The sequence below is a fragment of the Eriocheir sinensis genome, chromosome 12 (assembly GCF_024679095.1).
Source record: "Eriocheir sinensis breed Jianghai 21 chromosome 12, ASM2467909v1, whole genome shotgun sequence".
Taxonomy (NCBI): domain Eukaryota; kingdom Metazoa; phylum Arthropoda; class Malacostraca; order Decapoda; family Varunidae; genus Eriocheir; species Eriocheir sinensis.
Window position 1 is genome coordinate 6,406,070 of NC_066520.1, and position 25,198 is coordinate 6,431,267.

The 25,198-nt window shown below is 42.2% G+C and overlaps 1 protein-coding gene across 15 annotated transcripts in view; it reads right to left on the reverse strand.

Annotated features, from left to right (window-relative positions):
- LOC126997334 (transforming growth factor beta-1-induced transcript 1 protein-like) overlaps positions 1 to 25,198 on the reverse strand; it is a 176,021-nt gene that overhangs the window by 22,233 nt on the left and 128,590 nt on the right. For 8 of the 15 annotated variants that reach the window (XM_050858375.1, XM_050858373.1, XM_050858371.1 and 5 more), the window contains 5 exons: positions 11,668 to 11,755; positions 7,712 to 7,970; positions 5,811 to 6,077; positions 4,720 to 4,854; positions 807 to 848 (listed from right to left, as the gene is read on the reverse strand). In XM_050858375.1, coding sequence (XP_050714332.1) covers positions 807 to 848; positions 4,720 to 4,854; positions 5,811 to 6,077; positions 7,712 to 7,970; positions 11,668 to 11,755 — 791 coding nt within the window. The remainder of the gene's footprint in view (positions 1 to 806; positions 849 to 4,719; positions 4,855 to 5,810; positions 6,078 to 7,711; positions 7,971 to 11,667; positions 11,756 to 25,198) is intronic. The other 7 variants (XM_050858364.1, XM_050858363.1, XM_050858366.1 and 4 more) reach the window with 7 other exon arrangements.

Here is a 25,198-nt window from a genome sequence, read left to right on the forward strand (position 1 = left end):
CTTTTCCATTGTGCTATGCGTGACTGTAATTCCAATGCCTACAAACGGCGGTGTGGGGTGTGAGAGGGGGCATGTTGAAGTGATTTATTTAAATTAGTCAGCCTTTCTTCTTTTTCTCTAAATCCCTGTTTCTACATTCTCTAATTTGGCTCCAAGAAACGTCACGCATAAGCCACGCCTCTGCCGTGTCTCCTCCCACAATGCTGCGTATGACTTGACTTGGTACTATATAATAATAGACTTTGCTCTAGTTTGGCTCCAAGCAACGCCATGCCTAAGCCACTCCTCTGCTGTGTCTCCTCCCACAAAGCTGCGTATGACTTGACTTGGTATATATAGACTTTGGTTATTTCTGGGAGCAGAGCAACTGACATAGATAATTATGATGGGAGGGGCAGTCTTTATAGTACTGCTTTTGCAAAGAATGGATATATCTTTATTCATATACTTAACTGCACAGAGCTGTTTAAACTCTCCTTAAAGATCTTCCATGTTTTACGATGAATTCTGTAATTGCACGTGATGAGGTAAGAGTGCCGCTTTCCTTGAATGCAGCAGCTGCGGTAAAATCACACCTCTGGCAGAACCAACAGTGTGTGTGTGTGTGTGTGTGTGTGTGTGTGTGTGTGCTTGCGAAAAGACGAGTCACCGACCACGTGTCAAGTCCAGCTGCACGTCGCGAGGTTATTTGTTGTAGGTTGTTAGCGTTGGTCAGTTATATATTAGGTAAAAATATAAGTGAAAAGTTTAGATCAGTAACTGTTCCGGACACCGATAGAGACAAGGGCACGTGACTCACTACTCACCAACTTGCGCACAAGAGCAGGACTGCGCAGCTTCTCCTGTTTCTGTGGTATAGAAAAATGGCGTTTGTGTGGGCAGGAAGGAGATTTCTGAATCAAATAAAGCAACTAAAACTCCCAGTGCCTGGAGTTTAAAAAAGGTAAAGTAACAAAAAAAGAACAACAATTTTGCTGAAGACATAAGACACGTTAGAGAAAACAAATAAAAATTCGTAAAAGAAGCTTCACCACCCAGTACAATAACAAGGCGAGCACGTTATAACGACCAATACTTCATGGAAACCGAAAGTCAAAATGCGCTGAAAATAATAACAGGAAAAAAACCTAAACCGGACAGTTGGGGCGACATGAGAATGAAACACGAGGCCAACCATTATTAGAGGCGGAAACTGAGGAGGAGGAAGAGGGAGAGGTGGAGATGGTCGTGGTGGTGGAAGGAGGAGGAGAAAGAAAATGAGGAGGAGGAGGAGGGGGAAATGGTGGTGGTGGATAAGGAGGAAGAGATGGTGGTGGCGGTGGTAGAGAAGAGGGAGAAGGGGTAGGAGTAGGGGTAGGGGTAGGAGGAGGAAGAGATAGAGGAGGAGGAGGAGGAGGAGGAATGGAGGTGGAAGAAGAAAGGATCAGAGAGAGGTGGAGGATGGGGAGGAGGAGGAGGAAAATATGGAGGAGGAAACATTGACACAGAAGGTCAGGCAACAGAAATCCTATTGACTGATTACGAAATATAGATTGCCCACTGTAGTCGTTTACTCTGTTCACCAGTCACTTCATTGCAGCTCGGTACGTACGTCCAGTTTACTGCTGACGCAACGAAGTAACAGTCGATGTGATTTTTATAGAAGCTGATGGCTTACGCACTTATATATTACTTCTGCATGATGGTTGTTCTAGTGGCAGATGACTAGTTTGGAGAAGAAACTCCTGCCAATGTCTACTACATCGGTTAGCTGGAATCGGAAGACCAATATTTCCAGTTCTTGAGTTGGTTTGGAGGTCAGAGGAGAAACAATAGAAGGATGAGATGGAGGAGGAGGGAGAGGGTGTGGATGAGATGGTGGTGGTGGAGGAGAATGAAAAGTAAGAGAAGGGGATGGCGGTGGAAAGGGAAGGGGCGGAGGATGGTGGTGATAAGGAGACAGAGGAGGAGGAGGAGGAGGAGGAGGAGGAGGAGGAGGCGGCAGCAGAGGAAGTGGAGGAGGGAACATGGAAATGCGGGCAATAGAAAGCCTATTGGCTCATTACGAGGTTGACCGCTTTGGTGATTTAATCTGCTCGACAGCCACTTGGGGCTTGATGAGCAGATGAAAGCACCTCGATATTCAGTTTACTCCTGACGCAACGAAATGACGGTCGATTCGATAGTTGAAGGAGTTGATGGTATTCGCATTTACTACTTCTGAGGAAAGATTGTTCCAGTGGCGGATGACTCCGTTTGAAAAGAAACTCCTTCCAATGTCTGTGTTACATCGACTCGACTGAATGGGTAAACCGTTATTTCTAGTTCCTGAGTTGGTTTGCATTTCAAAGAATTTGGAGTAATGGACGTTATTGAACCTTTTCAGGTACTTAAAGACTTGCATCATATCCCCTCGTAGGCGTCTTTTCTCCAATGTAAGGAGATTGAGTTGCTTGAGTCGTTCCTCGTACGGTTGAGCCCTTAAGGTTGGAATCATCTTCGTGGCGCGTCGTTGAATCCTTTCCAGTAAATCAATGTGGTTTCTGTAATTAGGAGACCAGAACTGTACTGCATACTCAAGGTGTGGTCTTACCATGGAATTATACAAGGATAGCATCACGTCTGGCGTTTTACACTCGAAGTTCCTCTATGAACCCGAGCATAGCGTTGGCTTTGTTATAAGCTTTTTTACGGTGATTCGCGTGTTTTAAGTCACTGCTGATAGTGACCCCAAGATCCTTTTCCTCCTGCATCGCCTGCAAAGGTCTCCCATTCATGATGTATGTGTGGTTACTATTTCGGGACCCAATGTGCATGACTTTACATTTGTCAACATTAAAGGACATTTGCCATTTTTCCGACCATTCGATAATGTGATTGAGGTCTTTTTGAATGGTTTCGCAGTCGGTCTTTGTAAGGGCCTTTCCACCCACCTTGGTGTCATCAGCAAATTTCGATATTGTGGATTTCAGTCCTGATTCTAGGTCGTTGATATATATGATAAAGAGAATGGGTCCAAGCACTGACCCCTGAAGCACTCCACTAGTGACTGGAAGCCAATCGGAAGGCTGTCCGTTGAGTAGTACTCGTTGTTTCCTGCCGGTGAGCCTATCTCTTATCCACGCGATCAGATTGGCTCAAATGCCCGCCGAGTGCAGTTTCTTAAGGAGTCGCTCGTGCGGTACCTTGCCGAAGGCTTTCTGAAAGTGCAGGTATATAACATCACTGGGGATGTGGTCATCCCAGTTCTTCTATGCACCTTGGAAGAAGTCAAATAAATTTGTTAGGCAGGAGCGCTTGTTTCTGAAGCCATGCTGGGTGTCGGAGATTATATTATTGTCTTCAAGAAACATGACATGTTTGTCTCTAATAATCTTTTCGAGTATTTTTCCTGCCACTGATGTCAAACTTATGGGCCTGTAGTTTAATGCAACGCTTTTGTCTCCTTTTTTGAAAATCGGTGTCACGTTCGCCATCTTCCAGTCTTCCGGGACCTTGTTCAGTTGTACTGATCGGTTAAATATGTTAGTGAGTGGCTGAAGTATTTGTTGTTTAAGGAGGAGGAGGAGGAGGAGGAAGAACAGGAGGAGGGGAGGAGTAGAATGAGATAGTGGTGGTGGAGGAGAATGAAAAGAAAGAGGAGGGGATGGTGGTGAAAAGGGAAAGGGCGGAGGATGATGGTGATGAGGAGGCTGAGGAGGAAGAGGAAGAGGAGGAGGAGAATGAGGATAAGGAAGAGGAGGAGGAGGAGGTAGAGGATAAAAGACCCAGTTTTGACACTGGTTGAGGGCGAGGTGTGAACGCCAAGCACAAACACTCTCTACGTTATTGTCTTAATTAAGCTATACATACTACCACTTCGGCCGCCTTCATCTCTACATGAAGGGTACACAAAGTCATAATCTAAGTTTTTAGACATTTCGTTTATTGGAGAAAGTCAATTATTAGTGAGCCTCCTTCAGAGCGATATATATATATATATATATATATATATATATATATATATATATATATATATATATATATATATATATATATATATATATATATATATATATATATATATATATATATATATATATATATATATATATATATATATATATATATATATATATATATATATATATATATATATATATATATATATATATATATATATACACACACACACACACACACACACACACACATATTAAATAAAGATTAAATACGCTTTTGAGGTCTCTAAGTTGTAAAAGAAAACTCTTAGCGAAGCAGTCTTGAGAAACTAGCTAATAAGGCGCCATGAAATCACTAACTATAAGGCCCTATGCGACTCGTCTAAATGTTAATCTTTCACACAACTCCCAAGGTCGGCTGCAACTTCCTGTCAGGTGGTGCCAGACCCGAGACCAAAGACCGTGAGAAGCCACAGCTGTCTTGCAGGAGAGCAGGTGCGGCAGGGTTACTGTGTCAGCCTCAGGCACCATCTCTATTGTTAATTCACTTCACGCTACATGAGGGCTTTGAGGGTCTTCCTACAAACCCCGTGAGCCACAGCAGCTGTAAATTAGTTGCCCTGGTTAGTCCACTCCACACAAGAGGCGGGGTCCATCCAGGAGAGACCAGAAAATGCTTTTCAAGTCGCTGGGTATGTGGATGGACTTTAAAGAGGCCTCTGGTTAGTCGGTGTTTACTCCACTCGAGGACGGGTTTATCCCTTTTAAGTCAGTGGTGAGAGTACGGGCCGGTACTCACTCTCTGCGAGGTCTCGTCCTCCACCACTTCAGTCATCTCGTACTTGGTTTCATCCGTTATCCAGCGGTACTCGGCGTCGTTTCGCTTGACGGGGCCACCTGAGGGAGGCCGCACAAAGGGGTCGTCTGCAGGGCTCTGCAACAACCACACCCACACGGCCATCACCAACAGACCGGGGGCACAGAGGACATTGCAAGGCATTCTAAGTTACGCTACGAGAACTAAGTCTGCTAGGGCACACTATGGTAATCTAGGGCACATTGCAGTGAGCGTATCTACAGCATGGAACACGCAAGTGTTTTAGGCCGCGATGAAATCTGCCATGAAGAAGGAGATCTTTCCATGAGTCACTTCACAGTGAAACTCCCTTAGTGATGGGCATGATGAGGAGCACTAAGACAAACCATTATAAAACAGGGGGCCCCAGGGTGTTGTATTTCGTACTGGGAAACACATAGTCACGGGAAACCACTAGGAACGGACAAAAGCATAATGCTGATAGGATGAGACTCAAGCTTGTCCTGTCCAGGAACAGGTGAATGGTGTGGGGACAGGTTATCAGGTAGGGGTGCGGTCACGGCTGATAATAATTATACAAAGATAAGCCACAAACAATTCAGTATCTTGGGCGGGAGCAGTTGGGGCGAATGAGTGGGGAAAGGAATATTCCAAGATACATGAAAGATTTTACCAATGTACTGAAGGTTTTCCTTAGAAATGCAAGATTCATAATGATGAAAATATTTATCTAATTATAATTTTAGACTCAACTGCTTATACATCTTAATTATGTGTGAACTGTCAACACGTGAGTTTTATTGGTTTGAGAGGAACATGTAGGACACGACTCATTAGAGGTCTAAGAGACAGATGAACAAAGGGAGATAATTCAGTCTCTGGCATGGAAAAAAGTGGATTTTTGGTCTAAGGAACCGAAGGGACATGAGAGGTCCCAGTTAGTGAGCCACACACCAAACACACGCACGTGAAGGGCTGGGCGAGGCAGGCTGGGAGGGACAGTATTTGTGAGCTTAGCGGAGCGCTAAACACTACTTTCGGGGCCCGGTCCAGCGGGTGCTTGGGCCACCTACCCGGGGTACGCCGTAATGGGCGGGCACTGAGGACACCAGAGGCGCCCCATACAAGAAGGCCTCAGGTGGGGGCACAGGAGAGGCTGAATAGGTGTTGGGGGCAGGCGGGCGGGGAGGCGGCACGGCCAGCAAGTCGCTGTCGTCCGGAACGGGCGGGCGAGGCGGCGGTGTTCTGCCTCTGCCTCTCCCTCCGGCCTCTGCCTCCACTTTACTGCTGTAAGTGGACACGTCCACCGCCATCCTTTTCGTCTCCGTCTTCTCGCTCCTCTGCAACACTCGTGACCTTAACATGTACATCCATACCACTTGGACACAACAGCCACACCAAGTGAACACAACGCAAGACATCAAAACACTACACAACTAGCAGGACTCTGTTCTTGTAGTGTTGTATCTCTGAACGGCTACGTTTGTCATTTAGCTTCATTATGACACACTCATACGACATGGAAGTGTTTCTCTTCTCTAGTTTTTAAGCCACCCTGAAAGCCGAAAACTAAAGCAAAGTTATGTCAAAGATTCAGGTCATACAAACGATACCATGGAGTAGGAGTCTCAGAGCACAAAACCCCAACATACCCCGCCATTATTTAGCTGAAAGTCAATGAGAATTAGAAATATAAACTCGGTAGCAACTACACAACCATAATAACACGACGCTAGCTTCCGTAATATTCGATAAATATCCGAGCTGACGTTTCACAAATAGTCATAAGAAACCGTAATATTTGCTGGTCGCATCGACTAGTAACACCGGCTAGCGAGTCTCAAGTCTGTCGAGTGGCGGCGAAATACCCGCTGGTGAGGGGTCGACTAGCTACTGTTTCGTGACCATTTGCTCGCCATATACAGACCAGACGTGGGAGAATTATAAAGTTTTCAGACGTCACCGAGAAGCATATGACATGCTTGAAAAAGGAAAAGGCTAAAAATTTGAATTAAGGTAAGTAAATACACAATGAATAAATTGATAAATAAGAAATTAAGTGACAAATCAACCAAAAAAATATAAAAGTATGTAACATGTCACAGAACCTTCGATATGGAACAAATCAAATAATAAATCAAACCACTCAAACTCATTACCGTCCCTCTTACAGTCATCAACGGATGAATCACTTAACCGAAAATCAATCACTTGTCAAATGCTCAGCAATTAAACGCGGGAGCAGAGCGGTGAAGCTTTTTAACCAAACAGCTGCTGATGGAAGTTGTGCCGCTGGACATCAATGAAAGGCGGCAACATAAGCCAGGTGTGTGTGTGTGTGTGTGTGTGTGTGTGTGTGTGTGAGTGAGTGTGTGTGTGTGTGTGTGTGTGTGTGTGTGTGTGTGTGTGAGAGAGATTGTGTTGGTGTGTATATAACTAACTGACTGTAGAGGTGGGGAGGAGTCTGATAAATGTAAAAGAAGTCAAAATGGCATATGACATCAACATTTCCGTTCAGCTAAAGTTACGTCACAACTTGGCCACGAGAGGCAACAATGAGGAAGACTAAAAATACTAAATGAGGTGGTGGGACAAAATACAAAATGTGTTCTCGAATGGCACAAGTCCTAAAGTGTTTATTAGATTGCAGGGTGGCAGTTGTGGCTTAATGTTAATATCCTGTAGTGATGGTGTCGAGGGCTATAAAGAAGCAAGGATTTAATGTGTGTGTGTGTGTGTGTAAAATAGAGAGAGAGAGAGAGAGAGAGAGAGAGAGAGAGAGAGAGAGAGAGAGAGAGAGAGAGAGAGAGAGAGAGATTGGCAAAGGCACACCCCACGACAGGAACATCTGCAGTGAGCGTCGTGTAATCGCGTCCCTCTACACACGGAGGGTTGGCTGGCGTAAGCGGGTGGCAAGGGCCGTGGCGGGCGCGTACAGCTCTTCGCGAACGTGACAGTATGTTGAGGAGCCTACCGTGATAACCGGAAGTGGAGCGCCGACGATATCGTCACGAGGGGATGCTCCTGTGCCCTCCTTTACCTTGAAGTCACTGAGGGATGCCATGAGGTCATCCAGCTCCTTGGTGGCCGTGGAGGCGGAGGCATGGCTGGGGGCCGCCGGGCGGGTGATAGCGACAGGGACTGGGGTGGCCTGCGGCGGCGGGGCTCGGGAGGGCAGCGTCTGGTGCGTGGTGCGGAACTCCTTGTGTACCGTGTGGTGCTCCAACACCTCACTGGGGACACAGTGAAAAAAAGAAAGGGAAAAAGTGTTACAGCTCTCTCTCTCTCTCTCTCTCTCTCTCTCTCTCTCTCTCTCTCTCTCCGTATTTAAACATTATCCCAAATCTGAGTTGTTTTACATAACTCATGAAAACAATGCGAGGGTAACAAGACAACTGATTATATAAAATGATCTATTAAATGAAACACGTACTCAAATCAGGCTTGGAAAAAATAATGATTTTCTTCTAAAAAAATAAAAAATCGATTTATTTGATTTAAATCGTTTTTTTATTTAAATTGATTTTTTTGATTTAAATGATATTTTAAATTATTCCTTGTTTTTGCCACTGATTATTTGTTTCAGTCTTTTGAGGCCATTTACTTGTATTAAACTTGGCCAATGTTAAATGAAACCATAGTTTAATATACATTACCCAAGATGAGTTTTTCACATAAAAATCATAAGTAGGACTAATAGATTATTTTTTTTTGTTTTTGAATATTTTTTTCTTGTAAGAGATGGCAATGATTCACTGCTGTCTGACTTGCTACAGGACCAGTACAGGATCAGTACAGGACAAGTAGTCTTGATACTTTTTCTGTACAACTGGTTCACATGTTCTTCCTTCTTCCTTATATCTATCTATCTATCTATCTATCTACACACACACACACACACACACACACATATATATATATATATATATATATATATATATATATATATATATATATATATATATATATATATATATATAATTTAAGTTATATCAAGAGTAAAATATTTAATGATTTAAATTATATATATATATATATATATATATATATATATATATATATATATATATATATATATATATATATATAATTTAAATCATTAGATATTTTACTCTTGATATAACTTAAATCATTTTAAATACAGTATATTTAATTTTGATTTAAATCATGATTTTTTTTACTTTGATTTAAATAGATTTAAATAACTTGATTTAAATCATTTGATTTAAATCAAACCAACCCTGACTCAAATACTGAAGAAAGTCAACATTTTATGCAAATACGCAAAATTTTACAGCGTTTTATAATAAATTATCAAAACAACAATATATAATAATAAAATCAATAATAATAATAATAATAATAATAATAATAATAATAATAATAATAATAACAATAATAATAATAATAATAATAATAATAATAATAATAATAATAATAATAATAACAATAATAAAAAAATAACATTAAAAATAATGATGATAATTCAGTGACCGCACTTTTCGCAGTGGTAGGATGAGTATTACTACTGCTACTACAACTACTACTAGCCTATTACTACTTTTTCTTACTACTGCGACTCCCACCCTTCAGGCTCCTTGCTCACCACTACCACCACCATCACAACCACCTTCCTTAGTATTACTACTACTACTACTACTACTACTACTACTACAATTACTACTACTGCTACTACTACTACTACTATAATAATTATATACTACCAGTGAACCCTACACTATGGACCGGAAACTTGCCCCAGCCCTGTCATTAAGCCGCGAATTTTGGAAAATCAACCGCTTGGGTGCGATTCGCCATAACTCCCTTATTTCTGGGGCTACATAAATGTTTTTGGTATCAATCGACGGCAAAATGAAAGGGCTATATTTTGTAAAAAGCGACCGGGCTCAAAAGCCGACTCGAAAGGGTAAAAAATCGAATAAATTCGCAAAAAACGACTGTGAAAAAAAACCCTATTTTTGAGTTACCAACCTTGAAACCTACTCATTTGTTGAGAATTTAAAAAAACGTATTTAACAAATAAGTTAGCCCTACCAATGTGCTTTCCAATATGATGCATAACATTTCCCTACTCCCAGTAGTTCCGTCGCTAGAACTCGAAACGTAAACCCTTTTGAGAGCGATTTTGACGAACTCCAGACACTGTGCCGCTTTTGTCTAGTGTGGCATTGCTATTGCCTCTAGAAGGCTGTAATTTGGCATGTAGCCCCTCTTGGCAATGTAGTTTGACCAGCTCCAATGATTTTTTGATAGCTCGATTCCAAGTTTGTCGTCGAGCCGTCACAAAATAGCCTGTTTTTCGGCCCTTTTGCCGCGATTTGGACACGTCCTAGTTTTTTGCTTATAACTTTATTTATTTATTTAGTGCTTTCCAATTTTTGTTTCTGATTATTAATCTGTATTAATAGAGCTTTCATTTGCCTTTCACGCCTTCCTAGCTTCAGTAGTTTTTGCTCGAGCTTCACCGGAAGTCGCGACGAAAAACCTTCCTGACGCCACAAAAATTAATATATCTGCATAAACATTAATTGATAAACACTTCAATATGTTGACTATTTTGTAATAAAATAATTTTAAGATATCTATATAAAACGTTACTATTTTTATATAATAATTTCACTATATAAATCAACCTAAATTAAACGCCTTATTATACATGTTAATTTTTTTAATTTAGTATTTAACCCTATTTCTTCCCATTTATGAATAATACATTTAATTTGCTTTCTTTTGATACCAAATATGTATATATATATATATATATATATATACATATATATATATATATATATATATATATATATATATATATATATATATAAATATATATATATATATATATATATATATATATATATATATATATATATATATATATATATATATATATATATATATAATATAAGATAGTCAACATATTGAAGTGTTCATATATGAATTTTTATGCAGATATATTAATTTTTGTGGCGTCAGGAAGGTTTTTCGTCGCGCCGCGCGAAATGAGTCCGAATCGGCGAATTTTCGTCACGACTTCTGGTCAAGCTCGCGCAAAAACTACTGAAGCTAGGAAGGCGTGCTTGGTGGCAAATGAAAGCTGAGTGGTTAGCTTGCCGGCCTCGCGTTTGGTGCGTTGTCCATGATGTGGGTTCGAATCCGACGCTAACCACTTGGGATTTTTCAGTCACCGCCGAGTGGCCTAAGACTATGCACAAGCTATCCTGAAGACCACCTACCAACCCGGACTCTAGAAGAAGCTGTACAGCGCAAGTGAAATCAAGAATGAGCTCCGGGGGGCAGCATGAGTCAGTAATAATGGCGCCACTATAAACGATTGCCTGCGCCATGACGGGCTCGGGCCGACCATCAGACCCATATGAATTAGCCTACCAGCGCTATAGGCCATGTGAAAAAAAAAAACCACCCACTATTACTACTACTATTGCCGTTACTATTATTAATAACAATTGTAATAATAATACAATGATGATGATAATAATATTACATTACATTCACTACGTAATCACCTTTTAACTGTTCCTTGTGCGGGATAAACATATTAGTATTTTTGATTAGTCAACTGAGTGTAAATGTAATTGAAAATATATATCAACAAGAGCAGTGGTTATCGCACTCTAGATCAGTTAACGAAAAAATAAAATATTTTCAAACACACTCAGTCTGAGTAATAATTCATTTGTAGTGAAATAAAGTTTGAACTGCGGCTTGCTAGTCTGCGAATAGGTGACCATTTTTTATTGTTAGATGTTTGGGTTTAAGTATTAGAAGAAAAGCCATTTTTGAAAGTACCAAAGTTAGCTAAGGTGCGCTCTCTCTCTCTCTCTCTCTCTCTCTCTCTCTCTCTCTCTCTCTCTCTCACACACACACACACACACACATATATATACATACTGGTTATTGGTGTCCACGCTGTTGAGTTCGTCCAGTAGAGAGTCGACGGAGGGGCGTGATCCATTGACGGCCCCGTTGGTGACAGGTTCTGTGTGGCAGGAAAATAAGGCAACGTGAACTTCGGAACCAATGCCAACTGTTTCGGTTACTGCTGCAGCGGCAACAACAACAGCTGCTAGTGCTGTACTACAACTGCTACTCGTTCTACTACTATTACAATTACACCAACTACTACTACTACTACTACTTTTCTATTACATAAAAGATACCTCCACCCATGTTTATTTTCCCGACACATAATCATGGAGGGCTCCATAAATTGGAGGTTATTAGCCCCAACTACTACTATTTCTTCCATAGTACAACAGCAGCCACTACTACGGCTTCTGTTATCATTATTAATATTACCGGTGCTACTGCTAGTCCTTCTCCTCCTCCTCCAACTACTACTACTACTACTACTACTACTACTACTACTACTACTACTGCTGCTGCTGCTGCTGCTGCTGCTATTGCTACTACAACTACTGCCACTGCTATTTCACAATATAATCAGTAACTTCATAACTTTAAGACTCGTCCACATGCTGAAAAAAAAAAAAAAAAAACAACACTTTTTAGATGGAGAGACACTGTTAGTTTTTGATCATTGAGAAACTCTTCTCAGCTAAGTCCCAAACACCAAAGGTTGTGAGGGGGGCACTGCAACCCGCCCATGAAGTTCTGCTAAGGTCACAAAGCACGTTACAAATTACAACGTAAGTTGTAACTTTCAGCCTATAACCAACCTGTGGTACCACCTACTACAAGGTTGCAAGGATATTACGTATAAATTATAGCGACTGAAAGGCAACCGAATGGACAAAGCGTCTGTGAAGTCAGGCAATTGTAAGACTCGCCAGCGAATGACAGTTGCTTACCATAAGTGTGTGAGCCAATCACAAGGCGGCTTTAGCTCTGCCCCGTTACCAAGATCTTCCTAAGTTCATGACGGCAAGACTCAACAGCGCAAGGGACGCACCACGCATGGTAGGGGAGAAGCTGCCACGGGCGAGAATGCGGATTGCAGTGCGCCAGTTTTCTGAGTTGATGCGCAAATTCAAAGTTACGAGATATGTGCCATGGATTCAGGGTAGGAGGTGGCTGAATGGATACCGTGACGGCGCCGCGTTCAGGACGACGCGAGTTCAATCCCCGCCCGGTGCCACCAAGCTGGGATTTTTCAGCCGCCGCCGAGTGGCTTAAAACTACCCACATACTGTCCAGAAGACCACCTATTAACCCGGACTGTAGATTCTAGGATTAAAGATGAGCCAATGCAAGATGGCGCCACTATAAACACTCGCCTGCGGGCTGGGCCGACCATCAGGCCCCACCGGGAAGAAGCCCTACCGGCGCAATAGGCCACGACGAAAAAGAAAAAATCAAATTACGACTCTACACTGACCAACCAGTCAGTCAACGGAGGCATACGCCGAGGGACGTGTTGCCTCGGGGGTTCTTCCGAGCAAGTCTCCATGCAGGCACCTTTCCCAAACCAAGTACCTCCAAAGAGGATCCATCGACTTGCTCTGGCCAGGAGCTTTGACGGCGCTGCCTTGGCCTCCTCCACTCAGGAATGTCTCTCACAGAAACGACCAGGTGAGCAGGGTCGACTTCTGATGAAGAACCACACGATCATATAGCCAGAATTGGCGTTCACGGACTATGCAGGTATAAGGCCGATATTCAGGCTGGTATTACAAGACACTTTGCCTTCTCACATCAGCTATTTCTAAAGGTCAAAGGGGGATATCAATGAGGTTCTAATGAGTGTTTTTTAAGCTCAGGGTACAGAAGGGTCAAACTACCACCAGGGTCATAAAACTACTACTGGAAATGCCCACAACTCCTGCGAAAGCCTTGTCAAATAAGTGTTCTTGGGCGGCGAAATGTCTTATAATACGACCCTCAGACTCACGGAGTGATAGTCGATTTGACAGTCATTCCAGCGATATCCCATTTTTCTGCGTAAGCATTATTCCCAACGGCATCAATTCACCTCTTCAGGTCACTATTTAGAATCCATAGGCGAAGGAGACGTCACGAATACGTCACAAGTTGCTTCCGTGTTGCATCAAGCCGTTTTGGCGGTCAACTTCTGGTCAACATTTGTTGAGAAAATGTTGCTCCGGGACCAACCTGGAAAGAGCCTATGTTGAGAGGCGCCACCGTCACAACTTGTGACGTCAGATATAAACAACAGCTCGGTCAGAAGGTGGGACATCACAGACATGCTTCCAAATTATTTGTCGTAACTCAACTCATACATTAGATAGGACATTTTGGTTAACACCGTTAGACGCAGCAGTGATTGGAGAACTCGAATATGTTTGTGAAAACTCAATAAAACAGAAACTAAATAAATAGTGACGAGTTGAAGTTAAATAATTTATCCGTAAAGTTTATAACACATTTTACATATAGCTATCATTTGCAGCGGCTATGAAATAAAGACTAAAATAAACCATTCCATCTTGTAGAGAAAAGCCTCCTGAACACGATGGTGTATACAGATTTTTCATAAAACCTCAAATAAGTGAAGCACGGAACTGTTTATAAAAACTTTTCACTTCATGAATTGTGCGCGCCGACGGGGTGGGTGCTGGCAAGGTGCTAGGAGTGGTCGCGTTGCCATGACAACCCTCGCCTCGCCTCGCTTTTCGTGTGGCCACTGGCCAGAGGCAACAGGCAGCAACGGGGTACGTTCTGCCGAGGTCGCTGATGTTGGCCAACACCATACCAACATGATGTTGATACAGTGCTGACGGCGAAAATTCGCTTCATGTCTCACAGCCATGAAGTAGATAAGGGAGAACAAGCTACTTAGACTCTTTGTTCTTTCGCACAGGCATCGACAACACCATACACTCGAACTGAGCGAGGCAATAGAAGCGTGGGTCAGTCCAATCTGCCTTAAGACTTTTGAACGTAACCCGTCGGTGCTCTAAATTACGCTGCAGTGGGATGTGGAACTTTCCAAGTCACACACATAAAAAGACTGTACTGTTTCATCCAGTTAGCCTCCAAACACTTGCAGCTTGCTCTTGACCCAGCAGACTTGAAGTCCCAATGACTTTGCCTCTACATGCAATCCTTTGAGAGCTAACTATCATCCAAACATCCGGTGACTCGACGAGGATTATTTCATTCGGTAAATTCAAGGTCAGTGAACCTATAGTATAGCCAACAGATGATTCACAATGACTTGTCCCATCAACTCTGCCTAATAATATATGTATTGTAAAGTGATGGGGCATGGACGCAGTTCTGCTTCAGTCCCATATTTCTAGGAAAAAAGGCCGGATACGCGCCGCCTCCTCTCACTCATTAATACTTCATAGCACTCTCAATCCCAGAGTACAGGCCAGTTAATAGACCAACAGCCCTTACAATAATGCAACAATTAGTGGAGTGGGGGAGGGATCAGCTGTAACAGAGGGAGAGAGGACGGGAGAGGGAGAGGGAGAAGAGGAAGAGGATGAAGAGAAAGATTATGATGAAAATGATGACAATGATGATGACGGTGATGAAGAATGAGAGTGAGTGAGGAGGAGGACGAGGACGAGTAGACGGCGACACCCGCGGCAGGGTTCCAGCAGCTGAAACTTGCAGTGGAGACTCTTCGACCACGACTCAAGGGCCAGAAACGACGCCAAGATGCGAAACACTGCCAAGACAGGGAGAGGCTCCGGGAAGGAAGGCCTCCTCCTCCTCCTCCTCCTCTTTTTCTTCACCCCCTCCCCTCTCGCCTCACCTTCGAACCCCCGAAATCTCAACAGTTTCCCTTCAAGAACAACACCATCGGAGGGCACGACACATCGGGCAAGGAGGAAAAGGCCCGAAAAAGGAGGTGGGACTGACAGACGCTAGGGAGGGCAGGCAGGGGTGAGGATCCAGTTGGATTCTCTCTCTCTCTCTCTCTCTCTCTCTCTCTCTCTCTCTCTCTCTCTCTCTCTCTCTCTCTCTCTCTCTCTCTCTCTCTCTCTCTCTCTCTCTCTCTCTCTCTCTCTCTCTCTCTCTCTCTCTCTCTCTCTCTCATATATATATATATATATATATATATATATATATATATATATATATATATATATATATATATATATATATATACACACACACACACACACATATATATATATATATATATATATATATATATATATATATATATATATATATATATATATATATATATATAAGGTTATTAGCGTCTTATCATAAATGTAGTCGTAGTTGAGATAATTACCTCCGCCAACGAAGTTGGGAGGAGGTTATATTTTCGGTTCGGTCGGTATGTTTGTTTATTTATTTATTTATTTATTTATTTGTTTGTTCGTGAGCAGTCTCCTGTGCACAATTTTGCGGATATCTCAACCAATTTTTCAGGGAAGCTTCGTGTCCATCCAGAATAGAACCCATTAAATTTTTTATGTCAAAGGTCGAAGATCAAGGTCAAGGTCGCAAAAAACATCAGATTGGCCATTACTTCGGTTCTCCTCATCGTAGAGACTTCAGACTTCGTTCATATTTTAGCTCATGGAAAGACGCACCTTGCATGGCCTTGACCTCGAAAAGTTCGCCCACGGTCAAAGTTTCCAAAAAAATAGAATTTCATCAAATTTCGAAACAAATGCTTCCATATGATGCATAAGATCACAATTGATGCCCATACCAATTTTCAGAACGGTCTTTGGCGGAAGTGTGCACTCTCCGAGTGCTATGTGTCTAGTTTCTTTTGAGATTTGTCGATTCTTTTACACACACAAAAAAAAGGGTAACGTTTTAGTTCTACCGTTAAACATAAATAATGTAAAAATCTAATTCCTATAATTGAGTAAGCAGGTTACCATTTTAAGGATTATGTACATTTAGAGGTAATAATATTTGGAAACTCTCTCTCTCTCTCTCTCTCTCTCTCTCTCTCTCTCTCTCTCTCTCTCTCTCTCTCTCTCTCTCTCTCTCTCTCTCTCTCACACACACACACACACACACACACACAGCGTAAGCCCAGGCCCTGTAAAACTACAACTAGGTAAATACACACATAGTTTTGGACACCGACACTACCGGTGGCGCCACATTAATCAATTATCATGCACTTCATGTATATTTGAGACATATATATTTGTTGAGTTACTCTGTCAGTCTTACAACACCTCCCGAGCTATACATTACTTTCAGCCTCGATTACAACTCCAAGACAATATTGCAGGACTTTGTGAATTAAGTGGCAGGCTTGAAACTCTAGAAGAGCGATTTACAAAGTTTTATGAGCTTTGAGGAGACCTGCCCTGGTAGACCAAGGCGTCAAGACAAAGCATAAACAATCAATATATTTTTCGACAATTATTACAGCGCCTTCATAATTATTTTGATGGTGCTTCACAATTCGAAATATTTCTAGATATAAAGGATATGAAGAACAAGAACAACATCAGTAAGAGGTAATGTTAGCGACTACTATGAAAGCAGGAAATCATGCCGCCACCGATGATGATAATACTAATAAATTAATTAAATTTAACTGAACTAGTATTTCTCGAGTATCTTTCTCACATTCACCAACCTCCCAGTCTTTAATTTTAAAATCTACGGATCCGTCCATTCATTTTTCACAACTACTGCTGTGAATCAGGGTTAATGGAAAATGGATACACAGCTGGAAAATATTTTGTTTACTCACCAAAGTTATGCCGCATATGAATGTGTAATGAACTACCATAAACATGTCGACTCAAACCATTTTCTCGCGATGAAACAAGAGTTGGCGCTGACAATATCATCGAGCTAAATGGTGAGTAGCGTAGGCAGGCGGGTGGAAGGAACAACCAAGCCGGCCCTGTCTTAACGGGGGGCAGGCGGCTGGCCCTCTCCCCCGCTGATACCCAGTCATGAATGGTTGCGGTGAATGGGAGGAGATTAAAGGAGAAATGAAATGCAGGTCGAAATTAGGCAAGCATCATAAGGAGAATGTAGGTAGTGGTGGCTTGGGAGCGGGACCGGGGAGGGCAGTCGACTGTTGGTAAGTTCCGGTGTGGTGTCGTCTGCCGTCCCGTGTCACGAGACATCCTATCCTGAACTTCGCATCGCGGAACCCAATCTTTACTATCACAGAGTAACTAAGTGAAGCATCTAAGTGTAAAAAAGTACCAAGGAGGACCTAAAAAGCGATGCAAAGCGGAACAGGTCACAAGAAGAAGAAAAGTGATTGTTGATATCCTAGTTGTATACATACATACGTCATCATTTGCTTTTATAATAATATAAATAAACTTGGGTGGGGCAGATCCCGACAAGCAGTCGACAAAAGACACGGTACTGCGTCGAAATTCACGTAGGCTAAGTATTCAGGATGGGATGTCTCACGATACAGGATGTCTGACGACACCACACCGGTGTTGTGTTCCTAGCTGTCCTCCCGTGAACTGCGCATGCTCAGAAGCGAAAGTAAGCACACTTGTTGATAAATAGAACTGTTCTCACGCATCCCCGACAGCATGGCTTTGCTCACTTCGCTGCCCCCCCCCCTACCCACCCCCACACCTCATGAACCTATGATGCTCTCTAGCCCCCCCCAAAATCTGCCAAAATTACGGGCCTGCATATGCACATCAAGACAGTTTAGTTTTGAAAACAGCAAGGTGGTATTTCCCGTAAATGTACCAGTGAATCACTGCATGAAGGCTATTTATTGGCCCATCATTTCATTTATTAAAAAACAGAGCGCTGTACGGGATTCATGAATGTTTTCCTATCAAAGAATAAAGCAATATGACCTCCCGTGCTGGAAAACACTCGGGGGACAGCCATGTACACGCGACCAGCTGCGTACACGGATCCGTGTTCATAGCGATCCGCCTTTTTGTTTGTAAGCAAAGGGGATACAGCCAGGAACAGAGGGCAGCCAGGAACACAACACCGAGCACCACGTGTGAGCCCGCGTGGCGTATCGTCACATATTCTACAAAGATATTTACAAGGCTATATATTCTCACACAGCATGCCCAATTCTCTCTCTCTCTCTCTCTCTCTCTCTCTCTCTCTCTCTCTCTCTCTCTCTCTCTCTCTCTCTCTCTCTCCCCCCCTTTTGCTTTTAGCTACCTGTTCCATCCTCTACTGACCATTAAACAAAGTACTGAACTATCATTATCAAGCTACATGAGTCTATCTACATATTATCTACTTACCCTTTCCTCCATCCGTTCCTATAACTGTATTCTGCGGCTTCAAGTTACCTGATATCTAAAATATAAAGTCTGCAACTTCATTTTGAGTAGGTTTATCTCAATAAGATTTTATTGCTAAATCATGTAAACAAAGTAAATACTTAACGGATATTACTTCATCGAAAGGTGAAAAATGAACCAGATAAAATAATTGCTACTGTTGAAGTGATTAGTCCACTACTACTATCTTTCACGATATGTCGGCCATCTTAAAACATATTAACCTCATGTTGTTTTTAGCATGCTTTGTGTAGAGGGATTGGTTTGCCTTCATATTCCTGCAAATTCTGCTCAGCCTTCATTGGACCTGAGTGTTACCACGTCAACCCTGCAAGTGTACCTGAGCAAGTGGAAACTTAGAGAGAAGGCACTTGTGTCATTACCTCAGAGGACGCTGGCTGAAGGCCTTGACACAGGTGAACGCTGCAAGGAATCGCTGAGGTGGCAAAAATCAATCTGACCTTACGAATCGGTTTGACAACAGTACCTTTCAGTGAGGAAAGGCAATTCAAGTTTTAAACTGTCCAAGGCTCCCAAGTTACAGTATGATAAAATGGAGTAAACTACTGGAAATTAGCGGCAAGGAAAATCCTACAAACTGTATTTCACACGATTATCATGGACGGCGTATTAAATTTACCGGTTCAACATTCACAAACTATTACTCTAACGCTTTCTTTATTTACAGCCCCAACCAACGCCTCGCCAAGACCAGCTCCGGCTCCACCCCCACCCTGTACCTGGCGCCCCGCCAAATTAGCGACGAAAGGCACCAAACGGAGGAAGGAACAAAGGCCTCATTACTGTTCAGCATTTTCCACAATCAAAACAGAGCACCACAATATATGATCCGCCCCGCCCCCCCACACCCGTCTCCCACCCCTGTCCCTGGGCACACGTTCAGACGCCCCAGCCAGCCCCCTCGCCGCCGAGCCCTTGCACCCTCCTCGACCAACACGGAAGACTGGTGTGGAAATGCATAATCCTATAATTAGAAGTCAGTTTTCCTCTTCCGCATCAGATTATATTTTGTTTTAATTCTACTATTAACAAGCACGAAACGTTTGTTGCTTGAGGGTTCTATGAATGGTTCCAGCATTTCGAAATACCTGAACTGCATGTCCTTGCTCAGCTAATAAAATCATTAGTAGAAAATATAGAGTAGGAGCAATATTCTGATATTCTCTCCTTGGCTTCTATCACCTTTGTAGGAGACTCTTTGTGGGTACTTTTTTTGTTAGCCTTGGAGTGTCTCCTTGACCGTAAACAACAACAAAAACAACAACAACAACAGCAACAACAAAAACAACAACAACAACAACAACAACAACAGCAACAACAACAAACTCAGTGTCATATCTACCCACCTGTTGTATTTATTTGACCACCTGCTAAACATTTTAAGGTATGTTTGCCAGTTTCTCTCTCTCTCTCTCTCTCTCTCTCTCTCTCTCTCTCTCTCTCTCTCTCTCTCTCTCTCTCTCTCTCTCTCTCTCTCTCTCTCTCTCTCTCTCTCTCTCTCTCTCTCTCTCTCTTTCAGTTGCTGCCACACAGAGGCCTCTAATCAAGTTTAATAAGTAGCTACATATTGATATGCTGTAAAAATACCGCTTTTATACTATAGCTGTTTAGGATACAAAATATTGAAATAGTCTATATAATTATTGTCAACAACGCATTCTTGCGTCGGCAGTTTCTTTATCTTTCCTGCACTTCTTATTTCCTTGATTCCTCAACACTCCCTCATCCCTCTTGCCCTTCATCATCCTCTCCCTCCTTTTCTTGCCAGCTGAAAGTGTATTTATGTCGCTCAGAGTTTACAAAAGCTTGCCAAGTAGGGCGCTGACATGTATGTTCGTGTGTGTGTGTGTGTGTGTGTGTGTGTGTGTGTGTGTGTGTGAGAGAGAGAGAGAGAGAGTATACATATGTATATATATACATATGTATATATATACATATATATATATATATATATATATATATATATATATATACACATATGTATATATATATATATATATATATATATATATATATATATACATATGTGTATATATATATATATATATATATATATATATATATATATATATATATATATATATATATATATATATATATATATATATATATATATATATATATATATATATATATATATATATATATATATATATATATATATATATATATATATATATATATATATATATATATATATATATATATATATATATATATATATATATATATATATATATATATATATATATATATATATATATATATATATATATATATATATATATATATATATACACACACACACACACACACACACACACACACACACCTTTGGACGCCGACACCAACTCCCACTGGCGGCAGACACCTTGCGACAGCCCCCGATTTTCAAGGTTGCAAAGTGTCGGCGGCATGGTATCGGCCTATCTCGGGCTGTCTGCAACAATTGTCGTCATCGGCGATCTCTTTGGCAGGCAAAATTGTCACAGACATTTCGCGGCACCAGCCATGGCGCCGCCCTCGGCGACAGCTGTCTGCAACAGCCGGCGGCAAGTTTCCGACAGCCGCCTACTGTCTGCAACTGGCGGCGGCCGAAACAGGATTAAACTTGTATTGCGTCCCATTACCGACTGTCGCCGGTCACAATCTGCGACAGTATGGGACAGTCTGCGACAGTAGGCGACACAAATTTAACGTGTTTGTGGCATGACAATAGCAACATTGCCGACTTGTGAAAATTGGGTGGCGACATGTCGCCGACAGCCTGCAACATGCCGGCGACACTTGGCGACAACTTGCGACAGGTTTAAATTTGCTCTTAAAACTACGTATCAGCGGCTATCGGCTATGGTCGCCGATTAGTATGACCGTTTGTCGCTGACTTACTCCGACTGTCGCCTTTTGTCGCAGATCACAATCGCCGTATGTCACCGACTATTGCAGTTCATCGGCGACAGATTTTCCAGTTCCTTTTTTTAAAAAAAAGGGGCAGTCGCGCCGAACAGCAGACAATCGGAAATTGTCGGCAATTGTGGTCGCAAGTGGTTTCCGATAAGCGCCCACACCCGCCGATTAACGGACAAAACTAGAATTTCGTCGCCGATACTAGACAAATCGGGCTGTCGCGGGATGTCACGCGCTGTCTGCCGCCAGTGGGATGACCGACATTTTAGCGTTCACTACGTAATACACACAAAAAAAAAATAATATCCGGCTGAATCCAACAGGTTTTCCCTAATGTAAGAGTGTGATGCTATTCTCCTCTACGCAACATTCCTGTGGTGGAGTCGTGGTTATCATCAACCATTATTTAGACAGTCAATGAGATGCTGCGCGCGCGTGCTAAAGTTATAGTAACCCGGAAGTCACACTTGCCCAGTGTCAAACGGAAATATTTTCTTACTAACCACAAGCTCAAGGACCACTGAGGCGAGGATGAGCACCGAAGCTTCGCGCAGCTGTAACGCATGTCTCCTAGCTTTACCTTTTTAACCTTACAGGCCACTGTGCTGACCTTGACTCCCAAAACTTATGTCATGTAATGTAAAAAAATATTTTCCATTATTTAAGTTATGTTACTGTAATCTCAGCAATGATCCACAGTCATTCGACGGAAACAATGTAGAGTGAAAAACAACCATAGCAGCAGGCAAACAGATGAAATAATCGGGCATACCTATAAATGAATAACAAAAAAAACATACTGAATGTGAAGAAAAATAAAACTAATCAAGACACATCGGGATTTCGTTGACGTTTCAAGTATTAAAAAACGGGATGGGAGCACACTCAAAGCAAGTAGACTAAACAATGACTTTGAATATTATCACAATGCGGTGACTATGTCTATGTAGTTATTATTACTGTGGTGTAGTAAACAGTTGTTTCGTGGTTATAATGGAAACCTGTATTACCACCGTGTCGTAATGAAACTTGGTATCTGTGAATTCACCTCAAGGTAACCATTCATTAATTTAAATTGTTTAAATCTAAATAGAGGAAATATTTACCTCTTGACTTTGCCAAGATGCGTGAAACCACGCCATCAACATCCACTTCACTCTGGACGAGTCAACATGGACGCTCACGAACATCATCACAGACTCAAGGTAATGCAGCTTGAACATTAACAACTTACCAAGTACATTTGACTACAACGATAGGTTGTTAAAAGAAACATTCACCTTATTCAGATAACTTGATGTCTCACTGAACGATTTTCAAAAGTATATAGAAGTTATATTCAGTCAAGTCTTTCAGCTGTTATCCCTGGAAAGCATAGACAGAAGGCCATTCCTCATCTTATGGTGATAATACATGCCTGTTTTTTTTTTTTTAACATGGGGTGATAATAAGAAAATCAATCAATAAACACACACACACACACACACACACACACACACACACACACACACACACACACACACACCTGGGACGTAATTAGACGTCGCCCTGGTGCCCTACCTGTTGCTGGCAACGATTAACACACCTGCTTTCCCTTCCTGTCTGATATGGCTAATATGTCGCCACAAAATGCTGCCGTGGCACTCTAAATCTAGCTAGGCAGCAAAATGTCAGGTTTATTCACTTCCCTCAAGCAACCCCTGCCCCCGCGCCAGCACGGTCCCTATAATAATGTGGCGCCCGCTGCCGTGGCCACTAGCCAGTCACGGAGGCAGTGGCTGGCTGAACATGTTGCAAAATAGTACGTATACATATTATCCTTTCGGGTGGAGAGAGAGAGAGAGAGAGAGAGAGAGAGAGAGAGAGAGAGAGAGAGAGAGAATTTGAAACATTTGAAACATTTATTTATAGCTATTAGTTATACAAAATTATATATGTTATATGCATATATATGTATGGACAGAGCTTCAAGCTGTACAACTAAGGCTAGCCTGTCTAAAGCATAGCATTTTAGGCAAGAGAGAGAGAGAGAGAGAGAGAGAGAGAGAGAGAGAGAGAGAGAGAGAGAGAGAGAGTGTGTGTGTGTGTGTGTGTGTGTGTGAGAGAGAGAAGAGAGAGAGAGAGAGAGAGAGAGTCCCGAGCCCTTCCACGAAACTATGGTGTGGTGATGTTACGCCAAAAAGTCTTTCTCGCAATGTGGGTCTGAAATCTTGCCGAGATTAGCTAGTAACCTACTGTAACGCGTGTGACCTGGATTGTAGGGATGAAATGTTGCCGTGAACAGTTTGTGATACTCTGCAGTTGCTTTGCTTCGTTTGGAACATTTTCAGGAATGGTTAATATAGTAATCTGCTATGCCTACAACGCTTTCGTGACGAAAAAGAAAACGAGGAGAATATTAACGTCCAAAATAAATGGGACATGATATTTAGAGAAAAGTGTGTCCACATAAGTGGACACAAAATTGTATATCCTTGCCTTCTTTGAAAACAATGGAATTTGAAAGTTATTAGGCTTCCGATAAACAGGCAATGGCAAGAAGTGGTGTGTTAAATGTATTTTATTTCCTCTGAGAGGAGAGGAGACGCCAGTGTAACCTGTTCTTGACAGATTATTACCTGTACCACATTTCCTTAGCACTGAAGAAGCTGCTTATAAAAAAAAGCGCAACATCCACAACTAAAACAAGTGAGGCTCGCACGGCGCCTCCCTCATCCCCCGCCCAAACAAACGAGGGTGAACGCCCGCCTACGTCTGCTCAACACGCCCACGCTCCTCCACACACCACAGCGACCCCAATAACTGAAAGTCAGTGTAAAAATACTTGATCTACCTAGAGGGCGAAGAGATAACGGGACAGAAGGGAGATAATCATGTTGCAGATTACCGTTTATAGTTGCTCATGTCGACATATTGACGGGGATAATGATTGTTGTTGGGCACACACATACGTGTGAATTTTGTGTTAAGCGAATGTGACTGCCGCACTCCGTCCCAGGACTTGGCGAGGAGCTCGTTCTTCAGTATAGTTTTTGCTCTGCTATTCTACTACTGTTACTACCCCCCCTCTCTCTCTCTCTCTCTCTCTCTCTCTCTCTCTCTCTCTCTCTCTCTCTCTCTCTCACACACACACACACACACACACATTACATTTAGCAGTAAGAATTTTGCCCAAGGCTTTTGAAAAACATATTTCATCACGTAAGTGTGCTACATTGTGAGTCCCTGGTGAGGACGTGGGTATGGAACGGGGAAAAGATCGAAAAAAAAATTTCGAGTGCAAAACTGACACAGTCTTGGATGAAAATAACACGCAAGTTGTCATGAAGGAACCA